Raw genomic sequence first — 24,606 nt, 5'->3', positions numbered from 1 at the left:
CAGACAGACAGACAGGCAGGCAGAGAGACAGACAGAAAGGCAGAGAGACAGACAGGCAGACAGACAGGCAGACAGACAGACAGACAGGCAGGCAGAGAGACAGACAGAAAGGCAGAGAGACAGACAGGCAGACAGACAGACAGGCAGACAGGCAGACAGACAGACAGAAAGGCAGAGAGGCAGACAGGCAGACAGACAGGCAGAGAGACAGACAAACAGAAAGGCAGAGAGACAGACAGACAGACAGAGAGACAGACAAACAGAAAGGCAGAGAGGCAGACAGGCAGACAGACAGGCAGAGAGACAGACAAACAGAAAGGCAGAGAGACAGACAGACAGACAGAGAGACAGACAAACAGAAAGGCAGAGAGACAGACAGGGAGACAGACAGGCAGACAGACAGACAGACAGAGAGACAGACAGGCAGACAGACATGGAGAAAAGAGACAGACCAAAATAGACAATGGCATAAATAAAAGCTGGAGGTTTAAATGAAGAACATCTCTGTTGTCTTCATGTCTCTGGGCAGAAGGTGGCGCTGTAAGCTGCACTCTATGAATGTCTGTAGTCACAGTAGTCAGACAACAGACACACACTACAGACACAAAGTCTGTCTCAAACACCAGCACACACTGAGACAGACAGAGAGAGATATAATATATATATACATGTGTGTGTGTATGTGTATATATATATATATATATATATATATATATATATATATATATATATACACATAAATACATACACAAGAGATGGATAGAGGTAAATTAGGAGGAACAAACTACAAACTAAAGAGAAAGTGAAGAAAAGACAAATATTAAAATATTAAAAAAACAGAAATTATGAAAATAAAGTTGATAACAAGAATAAAACATGAAGGATTGACAGAAGAAAAAGCAGATTTAGTTTTTATATCATGATTGTAGTAATAATAAGGAAGGAAGTTCACTTTAAATTGACAATAGAAACTAACTGTTATCTTTAATATCAAGATGTAGACACCCTAATAAACTACACAAGAGGTAAATATTGTGATCTAAAGGACGGTGACAGGATGGTGATGAATTAGTGAGTGAGGGGACAGATGTGGAAGGTAATTATAGAGGAAACACGCTGATTAAACCATTCACATTTATGGAGATTCCGTCAGATCAGTGTGTATGATGTCATACATACGTCCTAATGCATCAGATAAAGGACTCATCTCTGTACTGGTCTTGTTAGACCTTAGTGCTGATAAAGGACTCATCTCTGTACTGGTCTTGTTAGACCTTAGTGCTGATAAAGGACTCATCTCTGTACTGGTCTTGTTAGACCTTAGTGCTGATAAAGGACTCATCTCTGTACTGGTCTTGTTAGACCTTAGTGCTGATAAAGGACTCATCTCTGTACTGGTCTGGTTAGACCTTAGTGCTGATAAAGGACTCATCTCTGTACTGGTCTTGTTAGACCTTAGTGCTGATAAAGGACTCATCTCTGTACTGGTCTTGTTAGACCTTAGTGCTGATAAAGGACTCATCTCTGTACTGGTCTTGTTAGACCTTAGTGCTGATAAAGGACTCATCTCTGTACTGGTCTGGTTAGACCTTAGTGCTGATAAAGGACTCATCTCTGTACTGGTCTTGTTAGACCTTAGTGCTGATAAAGGACTCATCTCTGTACTGGTCTTGTTAGACCTTAGTGCTGATAAAGGACTCATCTCTGTACTGGTCTTGTTAGACCTTAGTGCTGATAAAGGACTCATCTCTGTACTGGTCTTGTTAGACCTTAGTGCTGATAAAGGACTCATCTCTGTATTGGTCTTGTTAGACCTTAGTGCTGATAAAGGACTCATCTCTGTACTGGTCTTGTTAGACCTTAGTGCTGATAAAGGACTCATCTCTGTACTGGTCTGGTTAGACCTTAGTGCTGATAAAGGACTCATCTATGTACTGGTCTGGTTAGACCTTAGTGCTGATAAAGGACTCATCTCTGTACTGGTCTTGTTAGACCTTAGTGCTGATAAAGGACTCATCTCTGTACTGGTCTGGTTAGACCTTAGTGCTGATAAAGGACTCATCTCTGTACTGGTCTTGTTAGACCTTAGTGCTGATAAAGGACTCATCTCTGTACTGGTCTTGTTAGACCTTAGTGCTGATAAAGGACTCATCTCTGTACTGGTCTTGTTAGACCTTAGTGCTGATAAAGGACTCATCTCTGTACTGGTCTTGTTAGACCTTAGTGCTGATAAAGGACTCATCTCTGTATTGGTCTTGTTAGACCTTAGTGCTGATAAAGGACTCATCTCTGTACTGGTCTTGTTAGACCTTAGTGCTGATAAAGGACTCATCTCTGTACTGGTCTGGTTAGACCTTAGTGCTGATAAAGGACTCATCTATGTACTGGTCTGGTTAGACCTTAGTGCTGATAAAGGACTCATCTCTGTACTGGTCTTGTTAGACCTTAGTGCTGATAAAGGACTCATCTCTGTACTGGTCTGGTTAGACCTTAGTGCTGATAAAGGACTCATCTCTGTACTGGTCTTGTTAGACCTTAGTGCTGATAAAGGACTCATCTCTGTACTGGTCTTGTTAGACCTTAGTGCTGATAAAGGACTCATCTCTGTACTGGTCTTGTTAGACCTTAGTGCTGATAAAGGACTCATCTCTGTATTGGTCTTGTTAGACCTTAGTGCTGATAAAGGACTCATCTCTGTACTGGTCTTGTTAGACCTTAGTGCTGATAAAGGACTCATCTCTGTACTGGTCTGGTTAGACCTTAGTGCTGATAAAGGACTCATCTATGTACTGGTCTGGTTAGACCTTAGTGCTGATAAAGGACTCATCTCTGTACTGGTCTTGTTAGACCTTAGTGCTGATAAAGGACTCATCTCTGTACTGGTCTTGTTAGACCTTAGTGCTGATAAAGGACTCATCTCTGTACCGGTCTGGTTAGACCTTAGTGCTGATAAAGGACTCATCTCCGTACTGGTCTTATTAGACCTTAGTGCTGATAAAGGACTCATCTCTGTACTGGTCTTGTTAGACCTTAGTGCTGATAAAGGACTCATCTCTGTACCGGTCTGGTTAGACCTTAGTGCTGATAAAGGACTCATCTCCGTACTGGTCTTATTAGACCTTAGTGCTGATAAAGGACTCATCTCTGTACTGGTCTTATTAGACCTTAGTGCTGATAAAGGACTCATCTCTGTACTGGTCTTGTTAGACCTTAGTGCTGATAAAGGACTCATCTCCGTACTGGTCTTGTTAGACCTTAGTGCTGCGTTCAACACCATTGATCATGACATCCTATTACAGAAATTGGATCAGTCAATTGGCATTTCAGGTACTAAGCTGGTTTAAATCCTATTTATCAGATCGATCTCAATTTGTATTTGTAAACTATGAATCCTCAATGACCACCAACGTTAATCACGGAGTTCCACAAGGTTCTGTGCTTGGACCAATTTTATTTACCTTATATATGCTTCCTTTGGGCAACATTATCAGGAAACACTGCATAAACTTTCATTGCTATGCAGACGATACTCAATTATATCTATGGATCAAACCAGAGGAGACCAACCAGCTCGCTAAAATTCAAGAATGTCTTAAAGACATAAAAACATGGATGACCTGCAACTTCCTGATGTTAAACTCAGACAAAACTGAAGTTGTTTTACTGGCCCTGAACACCTCAGAGATCAATTATCTGGTGATGTGGTTTCTGTAGATGGCATTGCCCTGGCATCCAACACCACTGTAAAGAATCTCTAGTTATCTTTGACCGAGACTTGTCCTTTAACTCCACGTTAAGCAAATCTCAAGGACTGCATTTTTTCATCTACGTAACATTTCAAAAATCAGGCACATCTTGTCTCAAAAAGATGCAGAAAAGCTGGTTCACGCGTTTGTTACTTCCAGACTAGATTACTGCAACTCCTTATTATCAGGCTGCTCTAATAAGTCTCTTAAGTCCCTCCAGTTGATCCAGAATGCTGCAGCTCGTGTACTCACACAAACTAAGAAAAGAGATCACATGACTCCTGTATTAGCTGCTCTGCACTGGCTCCCTGTAAAATCAAGAATCACATTTAAAATTCTTCTCCTCACCTACAAAGCCTTGACTGGTGATGCACCATCATATCTTAAGGAGCTTGTAGTACCATATTGCCCCACTAGAGAGCTGCGCTCACTAAATGTGGGGCTACTTGTGGTTCCTAGAGTCCTAAAAAGTAGGATGGGAGCCAGAGCCTTCAGTTATCAAGCTCCTCTTTTATGGAACCAGCTTCCACTTTCAGTCCAGTAGGCAGACACAGTCACCTCATTTAAGAATAGACTTAAGACTTTCCTCTTTAATAGCCCTTATAGTTAGGGCTGAATCAGGTTTGCCCTGGTCCAGCCCCTTGATATGCTGCTATAGGCTTATAGGCTGCTGGGGGATGTTTTAGGATACACTGAGCACCTCTCTCCTCTTCTCTCTCTCCTTATGGATGAATTTACATCTCTCCATTGCACCTTATTAACTCTGCTTCCTCCCCGGAGTCGTTGTGACTTCACGTCTCAGAGGGTCCATTGGACCTGGAGGTGTCTGATGCTGGTGAGCCGGCCTCCCATTGGCCCTGCTGATGCCCCGCCCCCCCTCCTCTCTAGTTCCATTCATACATTGTCATATTCATGTAATGTGTTTATGTAACTCTGTTCATCTGGTCACATGACATCTATTCATCTGTCCATCCGGGGAGAGGGATCCTCCTCTGTTGCTCTCCTCAAGGGTTCTTCCCTTTTTTCCCAGTCAAAGGTTATTTTTGGGGAGTTGTTCCTGATTCGATGTGAGGTCAAAGGTCAGGGATGTCGTATGTGAACAGATTGTAAAGCCCTCTGAGGGGAGTTTGTGATTTGTGATATTGGGCTATACAAAATAAACTGAATTGAAATTGAATTTGTATCTTTGTACTACTTCTACTACCCCTTTGTACTACTTCTATTACACATTTATACCTTTGTCCTACTTCTACTACACATTTATACCTATGTATAGTTTCCTGTGCTGACGATTCATACATCCGAATGATTCATATCAGTTTGTTTCATTTCCTTTTTTGTTGTTAGTAGACTAACCCTAACCCTTTGGGGCGGGGCCAAATTCTTACCATGAAAAGGGCGGAGTCGTCTGTGTGAGTGGAGCGTCTGGAGGGGTAGACATTCTGAACACACATGGACAGACAGACATGAGGGTGAACATTTATGGGGGGGAATGGCCTACATTGGGGAGGGGGGGGGGCTAAAACACAGATTTAGCAACTACAACAAATTTGATTCTGACAGATGAGAATAAAATAAGTTGTTAAGAAACTCTACACAGTGCGACTGTCCTGAATGAATGTGGACTGAATACATTTTGACCATTAGTTTAAATCATTCACAGTGACCTTTAACATAGATGAACATGACTAGATGATCAATTAACCTTGTTTTTTTAAAATTAATCTTAAAAGATCAGAAACAATATGCAGAGAGAAAGTAAGTTCCACTATAAAGCTTATAGAAAATACATGCTGCATCAATTTAATTCATGAGAAGTGTTTTAAAATGTTTTCTTTTTAAAAATGTATTTAAATACATTTTACTGGCTTGTACATACGTATCTGTTGTGATCATATGTCTATTGTGTTCATGTGTGTTGTGATGTATGTGTCTGTTGTGTTCATGTGTATGTTGTGATGTACGTGTCTGTTGTGTTCATGTGTGTTGTGATTGTGTGTCTGTTGTGATGTATGTGTCTGTTGTGTTCATGTGTATGTTGTGATGTACGTGTCTGTTGTGTTCATGTGTCTGTTGTGATGTACGTGTCTGTTGTGTATGTTGTGATGTGTGTCTGTTGTGATGTATGTCTGTTGTGATGTACGTGTCTGTTGTGATCATATGTCTATTGTGTTCATGTGTGTTGTGATTGTGTGTCTGTTGTGATGTATGTGTCTGTTGTGTTCATGTGTATGTTGTGATGTACGTGTCTGTTGTGTTGATGTGTCTGTTGTGATGTACGTGTCTGTTGTGTTCATGTGTCTGTTGTGATGTAAGTGTATGTTGTGTTCATGTGTCTGTTGTGATGTACGTGTCTGTTGTGTTCATGTGTCTGTTGTGATGTAAGTGTCTGTTGTGTTCATGTGTCTGTTGTGATCATGTGTATGTTGTGATGTATGTATCTGTTGTGATCATGTGTCTGTTGTTATGTATGCGTCTGTTGTTATGTATGTGTCTGTTGTGTTCATGTGTCTGTTGTGTTCATGTGTGTTGTGATCATGTGTGTTGTGATGTATGTGTCTGTTGTGATCATGTGTCTGTTGTTATGTATGTGTCTGTTGTTATGTATGTGTCTGTTGTGATCATGTGTGTTGTGATGTACGTGTCTATTGTGATCATGTGTCTGTTGTGTTCATGTGTCTGTTGTGATGTATGTGTCTGTCGTGTTCATGTGTCTGTTGTGTTCATGTGTCTGTTGTGATGTATGTGTCTGTTGTTATGTATGTGTCTGTTGTTATGTATGTGTCTGTTGTGTTTATGTGTATGTTGTGATCATGTGTGTTGTGATGTACATGTCTATTGTGATAATGTGTCCGTTGTGATGTATGTGTCTGTTGTGTTTATGTGTCTGTTGTGATCATGTGTGTTGTGATGTACGTGTCTATTGTGATCATGTGTCTGTTGTTATGTATGTGTCTGTTGTGTTCATGTGTATGTTGTGTTCATGTGTCTGTTGTGATGTATGTCTGTTGTGATGTATGTCTGTTGTGATGTACGTGTCTGTTGTGTTCATGTGTCTGTTGTGTTCATGTGTCTGTTGTGATGTACATGTCTGTTGTGTTCATGTGTATGTTGTGATGTACATGTCTGTTGTATTCATGTGTCTGTTGTGATGTACGTGTCTGTTGTGTTCATGTGTCTGTTGTGACGTGTGTCTGTTGTGATGTATGTCTGTTGTGATGTACGTGTCTGTTGTGTTCATGTGTCTGTTGTGATGTACGTGTCTGTTGTATTCATGTGTCTGTTGTGATGTAAGTGTCTGTTGTGATGTAAGTGTCTGTTGTGTTCATGTGTCTGTTGTGATGTACATGTCTGTTGTATTCATGTGTCTGTTGTGATGTACGTGTATGTTGTGTTCATGTGTCTGTTGTGATGTGTGTCTGTTGTGATGTATGTCTGTTGTGATGTACGTGTCTGTTGTGATGTACGTGTCTGTTGTGATGTAAGTGTCTGTTGTATTCATGTGTCTGTTGTATTCATGTGTCTGTTGTGTTCATGTGTCTGTTGTGATGTAAGTGTCTGTTGTGTTCATGTGTCTGTTGGGATGTACATGTCTGTTGTATTCATGTGTCTGTTGTGATGTACGTGTCTGTTGTGTTCATGTGTGTCTGTTGTGATGTATGTCTGTTGTGATGTACGTGTCTGTTGTGTTCATGTGTCTGTTGTGATGTAAGTGTTTGTTGTGTTCATGTGTCTGTTGTGATGTACGTGTCTGTTGTATTCATGTGTCTGTTGTGATGTACGTGTATGTTGTGTTCATGTGTCTGTTGTGATGTGTGTCTGTTGTGATGTATGTCTGTTGTGATGTACGTGTCTGTTGTGTTCATGTGTCTGTTGTGATGTAAGTGTCTGTTGTGTTCATGTGTCTGTTGTATTCATGTGTCTGTTGTGATGTACGTGTCTGTTGTGTTCATGTGTCTGTTGTGATGTAAGTGTCTGTTGTGTTCATGTGTCTGTTGTGATGTACGTGTCTGTTGTGTTCATGTGTCTGTTGTGATGTGTGTCTGTTGTGATGTATGTCTGTTGTGATGTACGTGTCTGTTGTGTTCATGTGTCTGTTGTGATGTAAGTGTCTGTTGTGTTCATGTGTCTGTTGTGATGTACGTGTCTGTTGTATTCATGTGTCTGTTGTGATGTACGTGTCTGTTGTGTTCATGTGTCTGTTGTGGTCATGTTTGTGGTCATGTGTCTGTTGTAGAGTCTCACCTCACTGTCTGGACTGGACTTTGGACTCCAAGCTGTTTTATGCTGAAAAACAGAAACAGAAACCTGAAAGTTCTATGTGAGACTCTAAACACTGATTTATTGTTATGTTGAGTGATTAGTTAGACTAGTGAGTGACTGGTTAGACTAGTGAGTGATTAGTTAGACTAGTGAGTGACTGGTTAGACTAGTGAGTGATTAGTTAGACTAGTGAGTGACTGGTTAGACTAGTGAGTGATTAGTTAGACTAGTGAGTGACTGGTTAGACTAGTGAGTGACTGGTTAGACTAGTGAGTGATTAGTTAAACTAGTGAGTGATTCGTTAAACTAGTGAGTGATTAGTTAGACTAGTGAGTGACTGGTTAGACTAGTGAGTGATTAGTTAGACTAGTGAGTGATTAGTTAAACTAGTGAGTGATTAGTTAGACTAGTAAATGATTCGTTAAACTAGTGAGTGGTTAGACTAGTGAGTGATTAGTTAAACTAGTGAGTGACTGGTTAGACTAGTGAGTGATTAGTTAGACTAGTGAGTGATTAGTTAGACTAGTGAGTGACTGGTTAGACTAGTGAGTGATTAGTTAGACTAGTGAGTGACTGGTTAGACTAGTGAGTGATTAGTTAGACTAGTGAGTGACTGGTTAGGCTAGTGAGTGACTGGTTAGACTAGTGAGTGATTAGTTAAACTAGTGAGTGACTGGTTAGACTAGTGAGTGACTGGTTAAACTAGTGAGTGATTAGTTAAACTAGTGAGTGACTGGTTAGACTAGTGAGTGACTGTTTAAACTAGTGAGTGATTAGTTAAACTAGTGAGTGACTGGTTAGACTAGTGAGTGATTAGTTAAACTAGTGAGTGACTGGTTAGACTAGTGAGTGATTAGTTAAACTAGTGAGTGACTGGTTAGACTAGTGAGTAACTGGTTAGACTAGTGAGTGATTAGTTAAACTAGTGAGTGACTGGTTAGACTGGTTAGTGATTAGTTAAACTAGTGAGTGACTGGTTAGACTAGTGAGTGATTAGTTAAACTAGTGAGTGACTGTTTGGACTAGTGAGTGATTAGTTAAACTAGTGAGTGACTGGTTAGACTAGTGAGTGATTAGTTAAACTAGTGAGTGATTCGTTAAACTAGTGAGTGACTGGTTAGACTAGTGAGTGATTAGTTAAACTAGTGAGTGACTGGTTAGACTAGTGAGTGATTAGTTAAACTAGTGAGTGACTGGTTAGACTAGTGAGTAACTGGTTAGACTAGTGAGTGATTAGTTAAACTAGTGAGTGACTGGTTAGACTGGTTAGTGATTAGTTAAACTAGTGAGTGACTGGTTAGACTAGTGAGTGATTAGTTAAACTAGTGAGTGACTGGTTAGACTAGTGAGTGACTGGTTAGACTAGTGAGTGATTAGTTAAACTAGTGAATGACTGGTTAGACTAGTGAGTGATTAGTTAAACTCGTGAGTGACTGGTTAGACTAGTGAGTGATTAGTTAAACTAGTGAGTGACTGGTTAGACTAGTGAGTGATTAGTTAAACTAGTGAGTGACTGGTTAGACTAGTGAGTGACTGGTTGGACTAGTGAGTGACTGGTTAGACTAGTGAGAGATTAGTTAGACTAGTGAGTGACTGGTTAAACTAGTGAGTGATTAGTTAAACTAGTGAGTGACTGGTTAGACTAGTGAGTGATTAGTTAAACTAGTGAGTGACTGGTTAGACTAGTGAGTGATTAGTTAAACTAGTGAGTGACTGTTTAAACTAGTGAGTGATTAGTTAAACTAGTGAGTGATTAGTTAGACTAGTGAGTGACTGGTTAGACTAGTGAGTGATTAGTTAAACGAGTGAGTGACTGGTTAGACTAGTGAGTGACTGGTTAGACTAGTGAGTGACTGGTTAGACTAGTGAGAGATTAGTTAGACTAGTGAGTGACTGGTTAAACTAGTGAGTGATTAGTTAAACTAGTGAGTGACTGGTTAGACTAGTGAGTGACTGTTTAAACTAGTGAGTGATTAGTTAAACTAGTGAGTGACTGGTTAGACTAGTGAGTGATTAGTTAAACTAGTGAGTGACTGGTTAGACTAGTGAGTGACTGGTTAGACTAGTGAGTGATTAGTTAAACTAGTGAGTGATTAGTTAAACCAGTTAGTGACTGGTTAGACTAGTGAGTGATTGGGTAAACTAGTGAGTTATTAGTTAAGCCAGTGATTGATTAGTTAAGACAGTGATTAATTAGTTAGGCTAGTGAGTGATTAGTTAAACTTGTGGGTGACTGGTTAGACTAGTGAGTGACTGGTTAGACTAGTGAGAGATTAGTTAGACTAGTGAGTGATTAGTTAGACTAGTGAGTGACTGGTTAGACTAGTGAGTGATTAGTTAAACTAGTGAGTGACTGGTTAGACTAGTGAGTGATTAGTTAGACTAGTGAGTGACTGGTTAGACTAGTGAGTGATTAGTTAAACTAGTGAGTGACTGGTTAAACTAGTGAGTGACTGGTTAGACTAGTGAGTGACTGGTTAGACTAGTGAGTGATTAGTTAAACTAGTGAGTGACTGGTTAGACTGGTACCTTAGTGTTGCTGGTGACGGAGTCTCTTTGCAGAGATCGATTCTTATGTCTCTCCTCGTCGTACCGCAAAGCAGCGAGCTGAGCCTCCCTCCTCATCCTCTCCACCCCCCCTTGAGCTACAGCACCTCCTCCTCTCTGAGGGACAGAGAGACAGGTAGACAGACAGTTATGAGGAGCTGAGATTTGTAGTTGATGGTGAAAGAAACCAACCGCTTTGATGTGTTACCTGGCTGTGGGAACTAGAGGGTGCCGTAACACCATCAACCACACTCCTAGGCAGACAGACAGGATGTGAGACAGCTGAGAGTTGGTTTACGGTCAGCAGGTAATTCTTAGTTGTATTAATGTACCTGTTCTGTCTCCTCGTGTCTTCTGTCCTGGAGTTGGTTTTCACAGGTGAACCCTGGACACAGACAGAAAGACACAGAGCCTTTCAAAATAAACTACATCTGGAATTGCTCAGGGATTAAACTGCTTGTGTGTGTCCAAGGACAGATCTCTGACCCTGTTGGAAAGAAGTGTGTTTGTATGAGGTCCTGTGTTTTACTACAGAACACTGTCCCTTTAACACCTTGTGTGACCTCCCGTGACCTCAGGCCAGTGGGTGGAGCCTCTACCTCTCTGGTGATGCGTCTCTCGATGTAGGCCATGAACTGAGAGCTCAGGCTGACACTGTCCCTGCCTCCTCCTCCTTGACTCCTCTCCTCCTCCTCCTCCCCCCCCACACAGCTTTCTATGAAGTCCATCTGCTCCAACTCCACATCTGGGGAAGACAGACAGACTCATCACAAAAATCCTTCAGTTTTCTTTGAATAATCAAGTGTTCATTGATGATAACCTGTCATTCTCTGAACGTGATGAACTCACGTGTGCCGTTAGCCAGCAGAGCTCCTCCTCCTCCTCGGTGTCTTTGGTCTCTGCTAATCTCGGCCACTCTGAGCGGCAGCTCTGACAGCTCCTCTGTAGGCTAGACACACAGACAGGAAGTGAGCTCACACACAGACAGAAAACCAAGGATAGGACGCGTGTGTGTGTGTGTGTGTGCCGACCTCGTTCCCCGACCATCTTTTGTCTCCGCTGTCGACGCTGTTGAAGCCAGAATCCAGCGCTCCGTATGGACGGCCGGGGTAAAGCTCATCAACACTGGCACACACAGACATTCAGTTAAACATCCCTCCAGCTTTTATTGTGAAGGTCACGGTTAGAAGCAGACTGAACTTTTACTGTGAAGGTTACAGTCAGTGGCAGACTGAGCTTTTACTGTGAAGGTTACAGTCAGTGGCAGACTGAACTTTTACTGTGAAGGTTACAGTCAGTGGCAGACTGAGCTTTTACTGTGAAGGTTACAGTCAGTGGCAGACTGAACTTTTACTGTGAAGGTTACAGTCAGTGGCAGACTGAGCTTTTACTGTGAAGGTTACAGTCAGTGGCAGACTGAACTTTTACTGTGAAGGTTACAGTCAGTGGCAGACTGAGCTTTTACTGTGAAGGTTACAGTCAGTGGCAGACTGAACTTTTACTGTGAAGGTTACAGTCAGTGGCAGACTGAACTTTTACTGTGAAGGTTACAGTCAGTGGCAGACTGAGCTTTTACTGTGAAGGTTACAGTCAGTGGCAGACTGAACTTTTACTGTGAAGGTTACAGTCAGTGGCAGACCAGTTACAGAAGAGCTAATAATTCCTATTAAGTTCACGATCATTTCAAACAGAACAGCAGCAGACGGAGAACTGACCAGGAGCTGAAGGTCAGAGGTCGTTTGTCGTAGTCTGGGAGGTCGGGGGTCGTCTTGCTGGCCTCCAGGTTCAGATACTTAAAGATGTGGACCTTCCCTTTGATACATATCTACACACACACACACAAACATTATAACTTCAATACGATACCATAAATATCATGATACCAGAATGTGATAGAATTCAATTGTTGAACACTTAACAAATGGCATTAATATTAATATTAGCCTACAAGATATTAATGAACTACATGGTGCATTAGAGCATTGATTATACACGGCTATGCAGCCTTTAGTCCATCTGACCAGATGAATACACAGTTCCTTTATAAGTATGATGTCTCCTACACCTGATGCCATGTCTCCTACACTCGATGCCATGTCTCCTACACTCGATGCCATGTCTCCTACACTCGATGCCATGTCTCCTACACTAGATGCCATGTCTCCTACACTCGATGCCATGTCTCCTACTCCTACACTCGATGCCATGTCTCCTACACTAGATGCCATGTCTCCTACACCTGATGCCATGTCTCCTACACTCGATGCCATGTCTCCTACACTCGATGCCATGTCTCCTACACTAGATGCCATGTCTCCTACACCCGATGCCATGTCTCCTACACTCGATGCCATGTCTCCTACACTCGATGCCATGTCTCCTACACTCGATGCCACGTCTCCTACACTAGATGCCACGTCTCCTACACTCGATGCCACGTCTCCTACACCTGATGCCATGTCTCCTACACTCGATGCCATGTCTCCTACACTCGATGCCATGTCTCCTACACTAGATGCCATGTCTCCTACACTCGATGCCATGTCTCCTACACTAGATGCCATGTCTCCTACACCCGATGCCACGTCTCCTACACTCGATGCCATGTCTCCTACACTCGATGCCATGTCTCCTACACCTGATGCCATGTCTCCTACACTCGATGCCATGTCTCCTACACTAGATGCCATGTCTCCTACACCCGATGCCATGTCTCCTACACTCGATGCCATGTCTCCTAGACCTGATGCCATGTCTCCTACACTAGATGCCACGTCTGCTACACTCGATGCCACGTCTCCTACACTCGATGCCATGTCTCCTACACTCGATTCCATGTCTCCTACACTCGATGCCACGTCTCCTACACTTGATGCCATGTCTCCTACACCTGATGCCATGTCTCCTACACTAGATGCCACGTCTCCTACACTAGATGCTACGTCTCCTACACTTGATGCCAAGTCTCCTAATGTCTCCTACACTCAATGCCATGTCTCCTACACTCGATGCCATGTCTCATACACTCGATGCCATGTCTCATACACTCGATTCCATGTCTCCTACACTAGATGCCACGTCTCCTACACTCGATGCCATGTCTCCTACACTCGATGCCACGTCTCCTACACCTGATGCCATGTCTCCTACACTCGATGCCATGTCTCCTACACTCGATGCCACGTCTCCTACACTAGATGCTATGTCTCCTACACTTGATGCCAAGTCTCCTAATGTCTCCTACACTCGATGCCATGTCTCCTAATGTCTCCTACACTGGATGCCACGTCTCCTACACTCGATGCCATGTCTCCTACACTCGATGCCATGTCTCCTAATGTCTCCTACACTAGATGCCACGTCTCCTACACTCGATGCCATGTCTCCTACACTCGATGCCACGTCTCCTACACTAGATGCTATGTCTCCTACACTTGATGCCAAGTCTCCTAATGTCTCCTACACTAGATGCCATGTCTCCTACACTAGATGCTATGTCTCCTACACTAGATGCTATGTCTCCTACACTAGATGCCATGTCTCCTACACTCGATGCCAAGTCTCCTAATGTCTCCTACACTAGATGCTATGTCTCCTACACTAGATGCTACACTAGATGCTATGTCTCCTACACTCGATGCTATGTCTCCTACACTAGATGCCATGTCTCCTACACTCGATGCCAAGTCTCCTAATGTCTCCTACACTAGATGCTGTCTCCTACACTAGATGCTATGTCTCCTACACTAGATGCTATGTCTCCTACACTAGATGCCATGTCTCCTACACTAGATGCCATGTCTCCTACACTAGATGCTATGTCTCCTACACTAGATGCTATGTCTCCTACACTAGATGCCATGTCTCCTACACTCGATGCCAAGTCTCCTAATGTCTCCTACACTAGATGCTATGTCTCCTACACTAGATGCTATGTCTCCTACACTCGATGCCATGTCTCCTACACTAGATGCCACGTCTCCTACACTAGATGCCATGTCTCCTACACTAGATGCTATGTCTCCTACACTCGATGCCACGTCTCCTACACTAGATGCCACGTCTCCTACACTAGATGCTATGTCTCCTACACTAGATGCTATGTCTCCTACACTAGATGCCACGTCTCCTACACTAGATGCCACGTCTCCTACACTCGATGCCATGTCTCCTACACTTGATGCCAAGTCTCCTAATGTCTCCTACACTCAATGCCATGTCTCCTACACTCGATGCCATGTCTCCTACACTCGATTCCATGTCTCCTACACTCGATGCCATGTCTCCTACACTCGATGCCACGTCTCCTACACCTGATGCCATGTCTCCTACACTCGATGCCATGTCTCCTACACTCGATGCCACGTCTCCTACACTAGATGCTATGTCTCCTACACTTGATGCCAAGTCTCGTACACTCGATGCCATGTCTCCTAATGTCTCCTACACTGGATGCCACGTCTCCTACACTCGATGCCATGTCTCCTACACTCGATGCCATGTCTCCTAATGTCTCCTACACTAGATGCCACGTCTCCTACACTCGATGCCATGTCTCCTACACTCGACTCCACGTCTCCTACACTCGATGCCAAGTCTCCTAATGTCTCCTACACTAGATGCTATGTCTCCTACACTAGATGCTATGTCTCCTACACTAGATGCCATGTCTCCTACACTCGATGCCAAGTCTCCTAATGTCTCCTACACTAGATGCTATGTCTCCTACACTAGATGCTATGTCTCCTACACTAGATGCTATGTCTCCTACACTCGATGCTATGTCTCCTACACTAGATGCCATGTCTCCTACACTCGATGCCAAGTCTCCTAATGTCTCCTACACTAGATGCTATGTCTCCTACACTCGATGCTATGTCTCCTACACTAGATGCTATGTCTCCTACACTAGATGCCATGTCTCCTACACTAGATGCTATGTCTCCTACACTAGATGCTATGTCTCCTACACTAGATGCCATGTCTCCTACACTCGATGCCAAGTCTCCTAATGTCTCCTACACTAGATGCTATGTCTCCTACACTAGATGCCATGTCTCCTACACTAGATGCCACGTCTCCTACACTCGATGCCACGTCTCCTACACCTGATGCCATGTCTCCTACACTAGATGCCATGTCTCCTACACTCGATGCCATGTCTCCTACACTAGATGCCACGTCTCCTACACTAGATGCTATGTCTCCTACACTAGATGCCATGTCTCCTACACTAGATGCCACGTCTCCTACACTCGATGCCACGTCTCCTACACCTGATGCCATGTCTCCTACACTAAATGCCATGTCTCCTACACTCGATGCCATGTCTCCTACACTAGATGCCACGTCTCCTACACTAGATGCTATGTCTCCTACACTAGATGCCACGTCTCCTACACTAGATGCCACGTCTCCTACACCTGATGCCACGTCTCCTACACCTGATGCTGTCTCCTGCACTAGATGCTATGTCTCCTACACTAGATGCCACGTCTCCTACACTAGATGCCACGTCTCCTACACTCGATGCCACGTCTCCTACACCTGATGCCATGTCTCCTACACTAGATGCCATGTCTCCTACACTCGATGCCATGTCTCCTACACTAGATGCCATGTCTCCTACACCTGATGCCATGTCTCCTACACTAGATGCCACGTCTCCTACACTAGATGCCATGTCTCCTACACTAGATGCCATGTCTCCTACACTAGATGCCACGTCTCCTACACTAGATGCCATGTCTCCTACACTCGATGCCACGTCTCCTACACCTGATGCCATGTCTCCTACACTAGATGCCATGTCTCCTACACTCGATGCCATGTCTCCTACACTAGATGCCATGTCTCCTACACCTGATGCCATGTCTCCTACACTAGATGCCACGTCTCCTACACTAGATGCCATGTCTCCTACACTAGATGCCACGTCTCCTACACCTGATGCCATGTCTCCTACACTAGATGCCACGTCTCCTACACTCGATGCCACGTCTCCTACACCTGATGCCATGTCTCCTACACTAGATGCCATGTCTCCTACACTAGATGCCACGTCTCCTACACTCGATGCCACGTCTCCTACACTAGATGCCACGTCTCCTACACTAGATGCCACGTCTCCTACCACTAGATGCCACGTCTCCTACACTTGATGCCACGTCTCCTACACCTGATGCCATGTCTCCTACACTCGATGCCATGTCTCCTACACTCGATGCCACGTCTCCTACACTAGATGCCACGTCTCCTACACTAGATGCCACGTCTCCTACACTTGATGCCACGTCTCCTACACCTGATGCCATGTCTCCTACACTCGATGCCATGTCTCCTACACCTGATGCCATGTCTCCTACACTAGATGCCATGTCTCCTACACTCGATGCCATGTCTCCTACACTAGATGCCATGTCTCCTACACCCGATGCCATGTCTCCTACACTCGATGCCATGTCTCCTACACCTGATGCCATGTCTCCTACACTAGATGCCATGTCTCCTACACTCGATGCCATGTCTCCTACACTAGATGCCACGTCTCCTACATTCGATGCCATGTCTCCTACACTCGATGCCACGTTTTTAGTACGGGTACCGTGGTACCTTTTTAGTTTCGACACACCGTGCAACACACGCACGCACACACACGCTCCCGTTGGGTTGACTTCCTGTGCGTACCTGAGCAGGTGGGGTCTGCAGCGGGTTGTTGTCGAGCACGATGGTCTGCAGCTGGCCGAGCTGCCGGTAGCAGACGGGGATGCAGGTCACTTTGTTACAGGAGAAGTCCAGGCGCACCAGAGGGAGGTCCGCCAGCTCTGAGCACAGATACACAGGTATTTATACTACTATCATACTAATACACACCTGTACACACAGGCACTGCGTCTCTGCGTGAGTGTACCTGGAGGCAGCCGGACCAGGTGGTTCCTCCTGATGTTCAGGTCTCGTAGAGCCTCCAGTTGACCCACCTGACACGGAAGAGTCTGGATCTCATTACAGCTCACGTCCTGAAGGAGGACGCCCATTGTCAATAACAACGATCGCTACAGGTTATCAATAACCATCAATACTACAGTCAGACCCACCAGCTCAGTGAGGTGTCTCAGCTGACCCACTTCCTCTGGGAGGGAAACCAGCTTGTTGTTGCAGGCAATGAGGACCTTCAGAGGAAGACTGCAGACCACCACCGGGAGGACAGTCAGCTGATTACGACTGGAGGACAGACAGGGCAGAGAGAGAGAGACAAGGGAACAGTTTGTTTAGTATTATTCTGTTTAGACTCCGCCTCTAACTACTGTGTCACTTCCTGTCTGATGATCATTGGTTCCTACTGTCTGATCAATAACCTCCTTATCAAACAGTGTTACCTGAGGTTCAGGTAGGTATGTGTGTATTACCTGAGGTTCAGGTAGGTATGTGTGTGTTACCTGAGGTTCAGGTAGGTATGTGTGTGTTACCTGAGGTTCAGGTAGGTATGTGTGTGTTACCTGAGGTTCAGGTAGGTAAGTGTGTGTTACCTGAGGTTCAGGTAGGTATGTGTGTGTTACCTGAGGTTCAGGTAGGTATGTGTGTGTTACCTGAGGTTCAGGTAGGTATGTGTGTGTTACCTGAGGTTCAGGTAGGTGAGGGCCTGCAGGTTCAGCAGAGTCTCCGGTAGAGACCTCAGACAGTTCTGGTAAAGATTCAAACTCTCCAGAGACACGAAGAGACAAACGTCCAGAGGAAGTTCTGAGAGACGGTTACGGGACATGTCTGGAAGGAAGGACACACACACACACACACACACACACACACACACACACACACACACACACACACACACACACACACACACACACACACACACACACACACACACACACACACACACACACACACACACACACACACACACACACACACACACACACACACACACACCTTTACTTCCTGTTGAACAGCAGCTTGTGATGCCACACACAGACAGGAAGTCATCTAAATAAAAGCTGGGAGACAGACCCACTTGTTTTGTTTCGCCCGTCAGCCTCTCAGGTGGGCGGGGCATCCCCACTTCAAACACAACAAAGCACAGGTGTGCATTCACCTTTCCAGACTGACATCAGAGGCTCAGGGCCCCAAAACTGGAAGGTCCTGTCGGGACTCAAGCCGGTCCGGTAACTTTAACCAACACCTTCACAGGTGTAACGACACGGGCTGCTACCAGACGTGTTCCTCACAGGTGTAAAGACACAGGCTGCTACCAGACGTGTTCCTCACAGGTGTAACGACACAGGCTGCTACCAGACGTGTTCCTCACAGGTGTAAAGACACAGGCTGCTACCAGACGTGTTCCTCACAGGTGTAACGACACAGGCTGCTACCAGACGTGTTCCTCACAGGTGTAACAACACAGGCTGCTACCAGACGTGTTCCTCACAGGTGTAACGACACAGGCTGCTACCAGACGTGTTCCTCACAGGTGTAACGACACAGGCTGCTACCAGACGTGTTCCTCACAGGTGTAACAACACAGGCTGCTACCAGACGTGTTCCTCACAGGTGTAACGACACAGGCTGCTACCAGACGTGTTCCTCACAGGTGTAACAACACAGGCTGCTACCAGACGTGTTCCTCACAGGTGTAAAGACACAGGCTGCTACCAGACGTGTTCCTCACAGGTGTAACGACACAGGCTGCTACCAGACGTGTTCCTCACAGGTGTAACAACACAGGCTGCTACCAGACGTGTTCCTCACAGGTGTAAAGACACAGGCTGCTACCAGACGTGTTCCTCACAGGTGTAAAGACACAGGCTGCTACCAGACGTGTTCCTCACAGGTGTAAAGACACAGGCTGCTACCAGACGTGTTCCTCACAGGTGTAACGACACAGGCTGCTACCAGACGTGTTCCTCACAGGTGTAACGACACAGGCTGCTACCAGACGTGTTCCTCACAGGTGTAACAACACAGGCTGCTACCAGACGTGTTCCTCACAGGTGTAACAACACAGGCTGCTACCAGACGTGTTCCTCACAGGTGTAACAACACAGGCTGCTACCAGACATGTTCCTCACAGGTGTAAAGACACAGGCTGCTACCAGACGTGTTCCTCACAGGTGTAACAACACAGGCTGCTACCAGACATGTTCCTCACAGGTGTAACAACACAGGCTGCTACCAGACGTGTTCCTCACAGGTGTAACAACACAGGCTGCTACCAGACGTGTTCCTCACAGGTGTAAAGACACAGGCTGCTACCAGACGTGTTCCTCACAGGTGTAACGACACAGGCTGCTACCAGACGTGTTCCTCACAGGTGTAAAGACACAGGCTGCTACCAGACATGTTCCTCACAGGTGTAAAGACACAGGCTGCTACCAGACGTGTTCCTCACAGGTGTAAAGACACAGGCTGCTACCAGACGTGTTCCTCACAGGTGTAACGACACAGGCTGCTACCAGACGTTTTCCTCACAGGTGTAACAACACAGGCTGCTACCAGACGTGTTCCTCACAGGTGTAACAACACAGGCTGCTACCAGACGTGTTCCTCACAGGTGTAACAACACAGGCTGCTACCAGACGTGTTCCTCACAGGTGTAACAACACAGGCTGCTACCAGACGTGTTCCTCACAGGTGTAACAACACAGGCTGCTACCAGACGTGTTCCTCACAGGTGTAACAACACAGGCTGCTACCAGACGTGTTCCTCACAGGTGTAACGACACAGGCTGCTACCAGACGTGTTCCTCACAGGTGTAACAACACAGGCTGCTACCAGACGTGTTCCTCACAGGTGTAACGACACAGGCTGCTACCAGACGTGTTCCTCACAGGTGTAACGACACAGGCTGCTACCAGACGTGTTCCTCACAGGTGTAACGACACAGGCTGCTACCAGACGTGTTCCTCACAGGTGTCTCTCCTTCTCTCTCTCCCTGTCTGTCACTAGCTAACGTTAAAGTGGTCCGGTGGTACTCTGGGTTCATGATGCGTTCATGTTCATATTATGGAGCGTTACAGCTCCATAAAGACCTCACTGTGTCATTGTGAGGTCTTGATACTGTGGTCTGTTTACAACAGAGACCGGGCTCAATGTTCTGTGGACACACTGTTCGTCACAACACCGGCCTGTCCTCCTCACACCCTGTCCCTTAAAGTTCCTGCTGGCCCCTTAAGTCCACCGAACTGTGTCCCGCTTAGGGACTAAAGAGACCCTGTCCCCTGTCCCCTGTCTGCCCTCCCGGTCCCGGTCCCCCTCACCGGCCCTGGTGGTGTCCGTGAGGTCGTGGTTCGCGGCGCTGCGGGGGAACTCCTTGAGCTTCCGGGCGCTGAGGTTCAGGCTCCCGGTGGCCGAGGCTTCGTCCAGAGCCCGGTCCACAGAGCGGTTCCACTGCGCCGGACCCGCCGGTCCCAGTCCGGTATTATTCCCGGCTAACACGTTCCCGGTGCCGCCGCTGCCACTTCCAACCGTGAAGTTCCCTCCTCCGTTGTCCACAGAGCCCAACAACACCGAGGCCGCCATTACGCTCCCAGTGATAGCTCCCTATGCTAGCTCTGTGCTGGCTCCCACCCTAAACTTTTGGGCGGCGCATGCGCAGAGCGGCGCTCCGGCTAGCTCCCAGTGCTAGCTCCCAACCTAAACCTCAGAGCGGCGCATGCGCTAAGCGGCGCTTCCGTGAGCAGGACTAGACTCCAGTGGACTACAACACTGCGTGTACTAGTACTGCTTGTACTACAACACTGCGTGTACCGTAGTACTGCGTGTACTACAACACTGCGTGTACCGTAGTACTGCGTGTACTACAACACTGCGTGTACCGTAGTACTGCGTGTACTAGTACTGCTTGTACTACAACACTGCGTGTACCGTAGTACTGCTTGTACTACAACACTGCGTGTACCGTAGTACTGCTTGTACTACAATACTGCGTGTACCGTAGTACTGCTTGTACTACAACACTGCGTGTACCGTAGTACTGCGTGTACTACAATACTGCGTGTACCGTAGTACTGCTTGTACTACAACACTGCGTGTACCGTAGTACTGCTTGTACTACAATACTGCGTGTACTAGTACTGCTTGTACTACAATACTGCGTGTACCGTAGTACTGCGTGTACTACAATACTGCGTGTACCGTAGTACTGCGTGTACTACAATACTGCGTGTACCGTAGTACTGCTTGTACTACAATACTGCGTGTACTAGTACTGCTTGTACTACAACACTGCGTGTACCGTAGTACTGCGAGTACTACAATACTGCGTGTACCGTAGTACTGCGTGTACTAGTACTGCTTGTACTACAACACTGCGTGTACCGTAGTACTGCGTGTACTACAATACTGCGTGTACCGTAGTACTGCTTGTACTACAACACTGCGTGTACCGTAGTACTGCTTGTACTACAACACTGCGTGTACCGTAGTACTGCTTGTACTACAATACTGCGTGTACCGTAGTACTGCTTGTACTACAACACTGCGTGTACCGTAGTACTGCTTGTACTACAATACTGCGTGTACCGTAGTACTGCTTGTACTACAACACTGCGTGTACCGTAGTACTGCTTGTACTACAACACTGCGTGTACCGTAGTACTGCTTGTACTACAATACTGCGTGTACCGTAGTACTGCTTGTACTACAACACTGCGTGTACCGTAGTACTGCTTGTACTACAATACTGCGTGTACCGTAGTACTGCGTGTACTACAATACTGCGTGTACCGTAGTACTGCTTGTACTACAACACTGCGTGTACCGTAGTACTGCTTGTACTACAATACTGCGTGTACCGTAGTACTGCGTGTACTACAACACTGCGTGTACCGTAGTACTGCGTGTACTACAACACTGCGTGTACCGTAGTACTGCGTGTACTAGTACTGCTTGTACTACAACACTGCGTGTACCGTAGTACTGCGTGTACTACAATACTGCGTGTACCGTAGTACTGCGTGTACTACAACACTGCGTGTACCGTAGTACTGCTTGTACTACAACACTGCGTGTACCGTAGTACTGCGTGTACTACAATACTGCGTGTACCGTAGTACTGCTTGTACTACAACACTGCGTGTACCGTAGTACTGCGTGTACTACAACACTGCGTGTACCGTAGTACTGCGTGTACTACAATACTGCGTGTACCGTAGTACTGCGTGTACTACAATACTGCGTGTACCGTAGTACTGCTTGTACTACAACACTGCGTGTACCGTAGTACTGCGTGTACTACAATACTGCGTGTACCGTAGTACTGCTTGTACTACAATACTGCGTGTACCGTAGTACTGCTTGTACTACAATACTGCGTGTACCGTAGTACTGCGTGTACTACAATACTGCGTGTACCGTAGTACTGCGTGTACTACAATACTGCGTGTACCGTAGTACTGCTTGTACTACAACACTGCGTGTACCGTAGTACTGCGTGTACTACAACACTGCGTGTACCGTAGTACTGCTTGTACTACAATACTTCGTCCAGAGCCCGGGCCTACATCAATACTGCTTGTATTGCGGTATGTAAGATTCGTGTTCAAAGCTCCGGGTCCCGTGGCCGCAGGAAATTCAGGATTCGAGTTAAAGTTTAACAATATTTAATGGCAAAGATAATACTCATGTAGCGTTCACGATCGTGGGGCCAGAAAGGAGGAACTCTCCACAGACGGAGTGCAGCTCCCAAGGAGCCACAGACCGGGGCTGTCTCGAGTCTCCAGACCAGTAGAACCATGTCCCCAGAACAAATGCTCGGCTATTAGTCTGGTCATGCAAATGAATTCACACCTAAAGGTTAGTTCCATTGGTCAGTTCAAAGGATGCCGCAGTTCTACTCGCTACGCCAATTACTAAACAGGCGAGGTCAAAGCTCACTCTTCCGGTCAAGGACAGGAAGTTCCCCTTCACAATAAAACCCTATTATCCTGCCTTCCGAATAAAAGCAACACATTAGGTTTCAATCGGCATCCATTTTAACTATTGTCTAAACAATAAAACATTCATTCATTCTCATGCATCATACAGTTAATCATTACATTTGTCATTAAAACAGAATAATAAAACAGTGATCCTCTCTTATGTTTCATAATACATTCCTCCAGAATATTCCTCATAATATCCCAAATTAATTATCATATCTTTCTTTATGTATTAATTTAAAACATAAACTTCTCTTATCTACATGTGCAAATATATATAAAATCCACTACAACCTAACAGTCCCTCCTTTTATACTATTCCATAGTATAAACAACTTGTATTGGATTTTATTTCACCGCACTGTAAACATCACTGTAATACAATCTTTATTATCAATACCTGTGGAAGAAAAAACAATATCACTCCCTCCTTTTGACCCTGCTCTGCAAAGTAACTAACGTCTAGGAGTGTTGTGATCAGATATGTGTCTATCTGTGCATATGTCTATGTGCATCTTCTTTCTCTGCACTCTCATCTTCTTGATGGTCTCCTTTCTCTGCATGTTCATCTCCTCCATGGTCTCCTTTCTCTGCATGCTCATCTTCTCCATGGTCTCCTCCTCTGCATTCCTCCATTCCTCGATTTCCTCGAGTAAAAGGAAAACAGCAAGTTCAAACACTATATTTATTTTATTGTCATCATACTTCCGTGATTTTTTTAATAATTTGAATCAATGTGTTAAAGGTGCACGATACTCCTCTGTGGGCAGCACATCTGTTGGTGAGGTCCATCACAGCAGGCAGCCAGGTACACAATGAAGGTCAACGATGGAGAGACGAGTGTAGCTGTGGAAAAGAATTAAAACACACAGAGCGGCTTTCTGCGCCGGCTCTAACTAAAGTTGGATATCTGAAATATATTTGGAAATAATTTCCATATTTCCCGAACCAATTCTCCAACATGTCTGAGAAGTAGTCATTCTATTTCTATGTTTTCTTTTAATCTTCTCAAAAATTATCTCAAAAGGAACTGAATTATCCAGGTTCGGACTAGCAATCTCAAACTAAATTATCAAGGATCAGATTAGCAATCTCGAACTCCGTGTGAGGAACAGCTTCTCACCCGTGGGAGGAA

General features: G+C 45.3%; 1 protein-coding gene across 3 annotated transcripts in view; it reads right to left on the bottom strand.

Moving 5' to 3' along the window:
* Nucleotides 1-21,143, bottom strand: part of lrch3 (leucine-rich repeats and calponin homology (CH) domain containing 3) — a 30,991-nt gene extending 9,848 nt beyond the window's left edge. The window contains exons 1-14 of one of the 3 annotated variants that reach the window (XM_034548480.1): nucleotides 20,811-21,141; nucleotides 18,173-18,317; nucleotides 17,651-17,777; nucleotides 17,467-17,572; nucleotides 17,244-17,380; nucleotides 12,272-12,381; nucleotides 11,588-11,681; nucleotides 11,406-11,505; nucleotides 11,156-11,301; nucleotides 10,889-10,941; nucleotides 10,765-10,810; nucleotides 10,539-10,673; nucleotides 7,992-8,033; nucleotides 5,135-5,188 (exon numbers count right to left, since the gene is read on the bottom strand). In XM_034548480.1, coding sequence (XP_034404371.1) covers nucleotides 5,135-5,188; nucleotides 7,992-8,033; nucleotides 10,539-10,673; nucleotides 10,765-10,810; nucleotides 10,889-10,941; nucleotides 11,156-11,301; nucleotides 11,406-11,505; nucleotides 11,588-11,681; nucleotides 12,272-12,381; nucleotides 17,244-17,380; nucleotides 17,467-17,572; nucleotides 17,651-17,777; nucleotides 18,173-18,317; nucleotides 20,811-21,072 — 1,557 coding nt within the window. In that variant the 5' untranslated portion in view covers nucleotides 21,073-21,141. Of the gene's footprint in view, nucleotides 1-5,134; nucleotides 5,189-7,991; nucleotides 8,034-10,538; nucleotides 10,674-10,764; nucleotides 10,811-10,888; nucleotides 10,942-11,155; nucleotides 11,302-11,405; nucleotides 11,506-11,587; nucleotides 11,682-12,271; nucleotides 12,382-17,243; nucleotides 17,381-17,466; nucleotides 17,573-17,650; nucleotides 17,778-18,172; nucleotides 18,318-18,567; nucleotides 20,774-20,810 lie in introns of those variants that run through there. The other 2 variants (XM_034548482.1, XM_034548481.1) reach the window with 2 other exon arrangements.
* Between the last annotated feature and the right edge of the window lie 3,463 nt (nucleotides 21,144-24,606).

This window comes from Cyclopterus lumpus, chromosome 13 (assembly GCF_009769545.1).
Source record: "Cyclopterus lumpus isolate fCycLum1 chromosome 13, fCycLum1.pri, whole genome shotgun sequence".
Classification (NCBI taxonomy): domain Eukaryota; kingdom Metazoa; phylum Chordata; class Actinopteri; order Perciformes; family Cyclopteridae; genus Cyclopterus; species Cyclopterus lumpus.
Note: the sequence above shows the minus strand (reverse complement) of the source record. Positions and strands in the feature narration are given on the sequence as shown.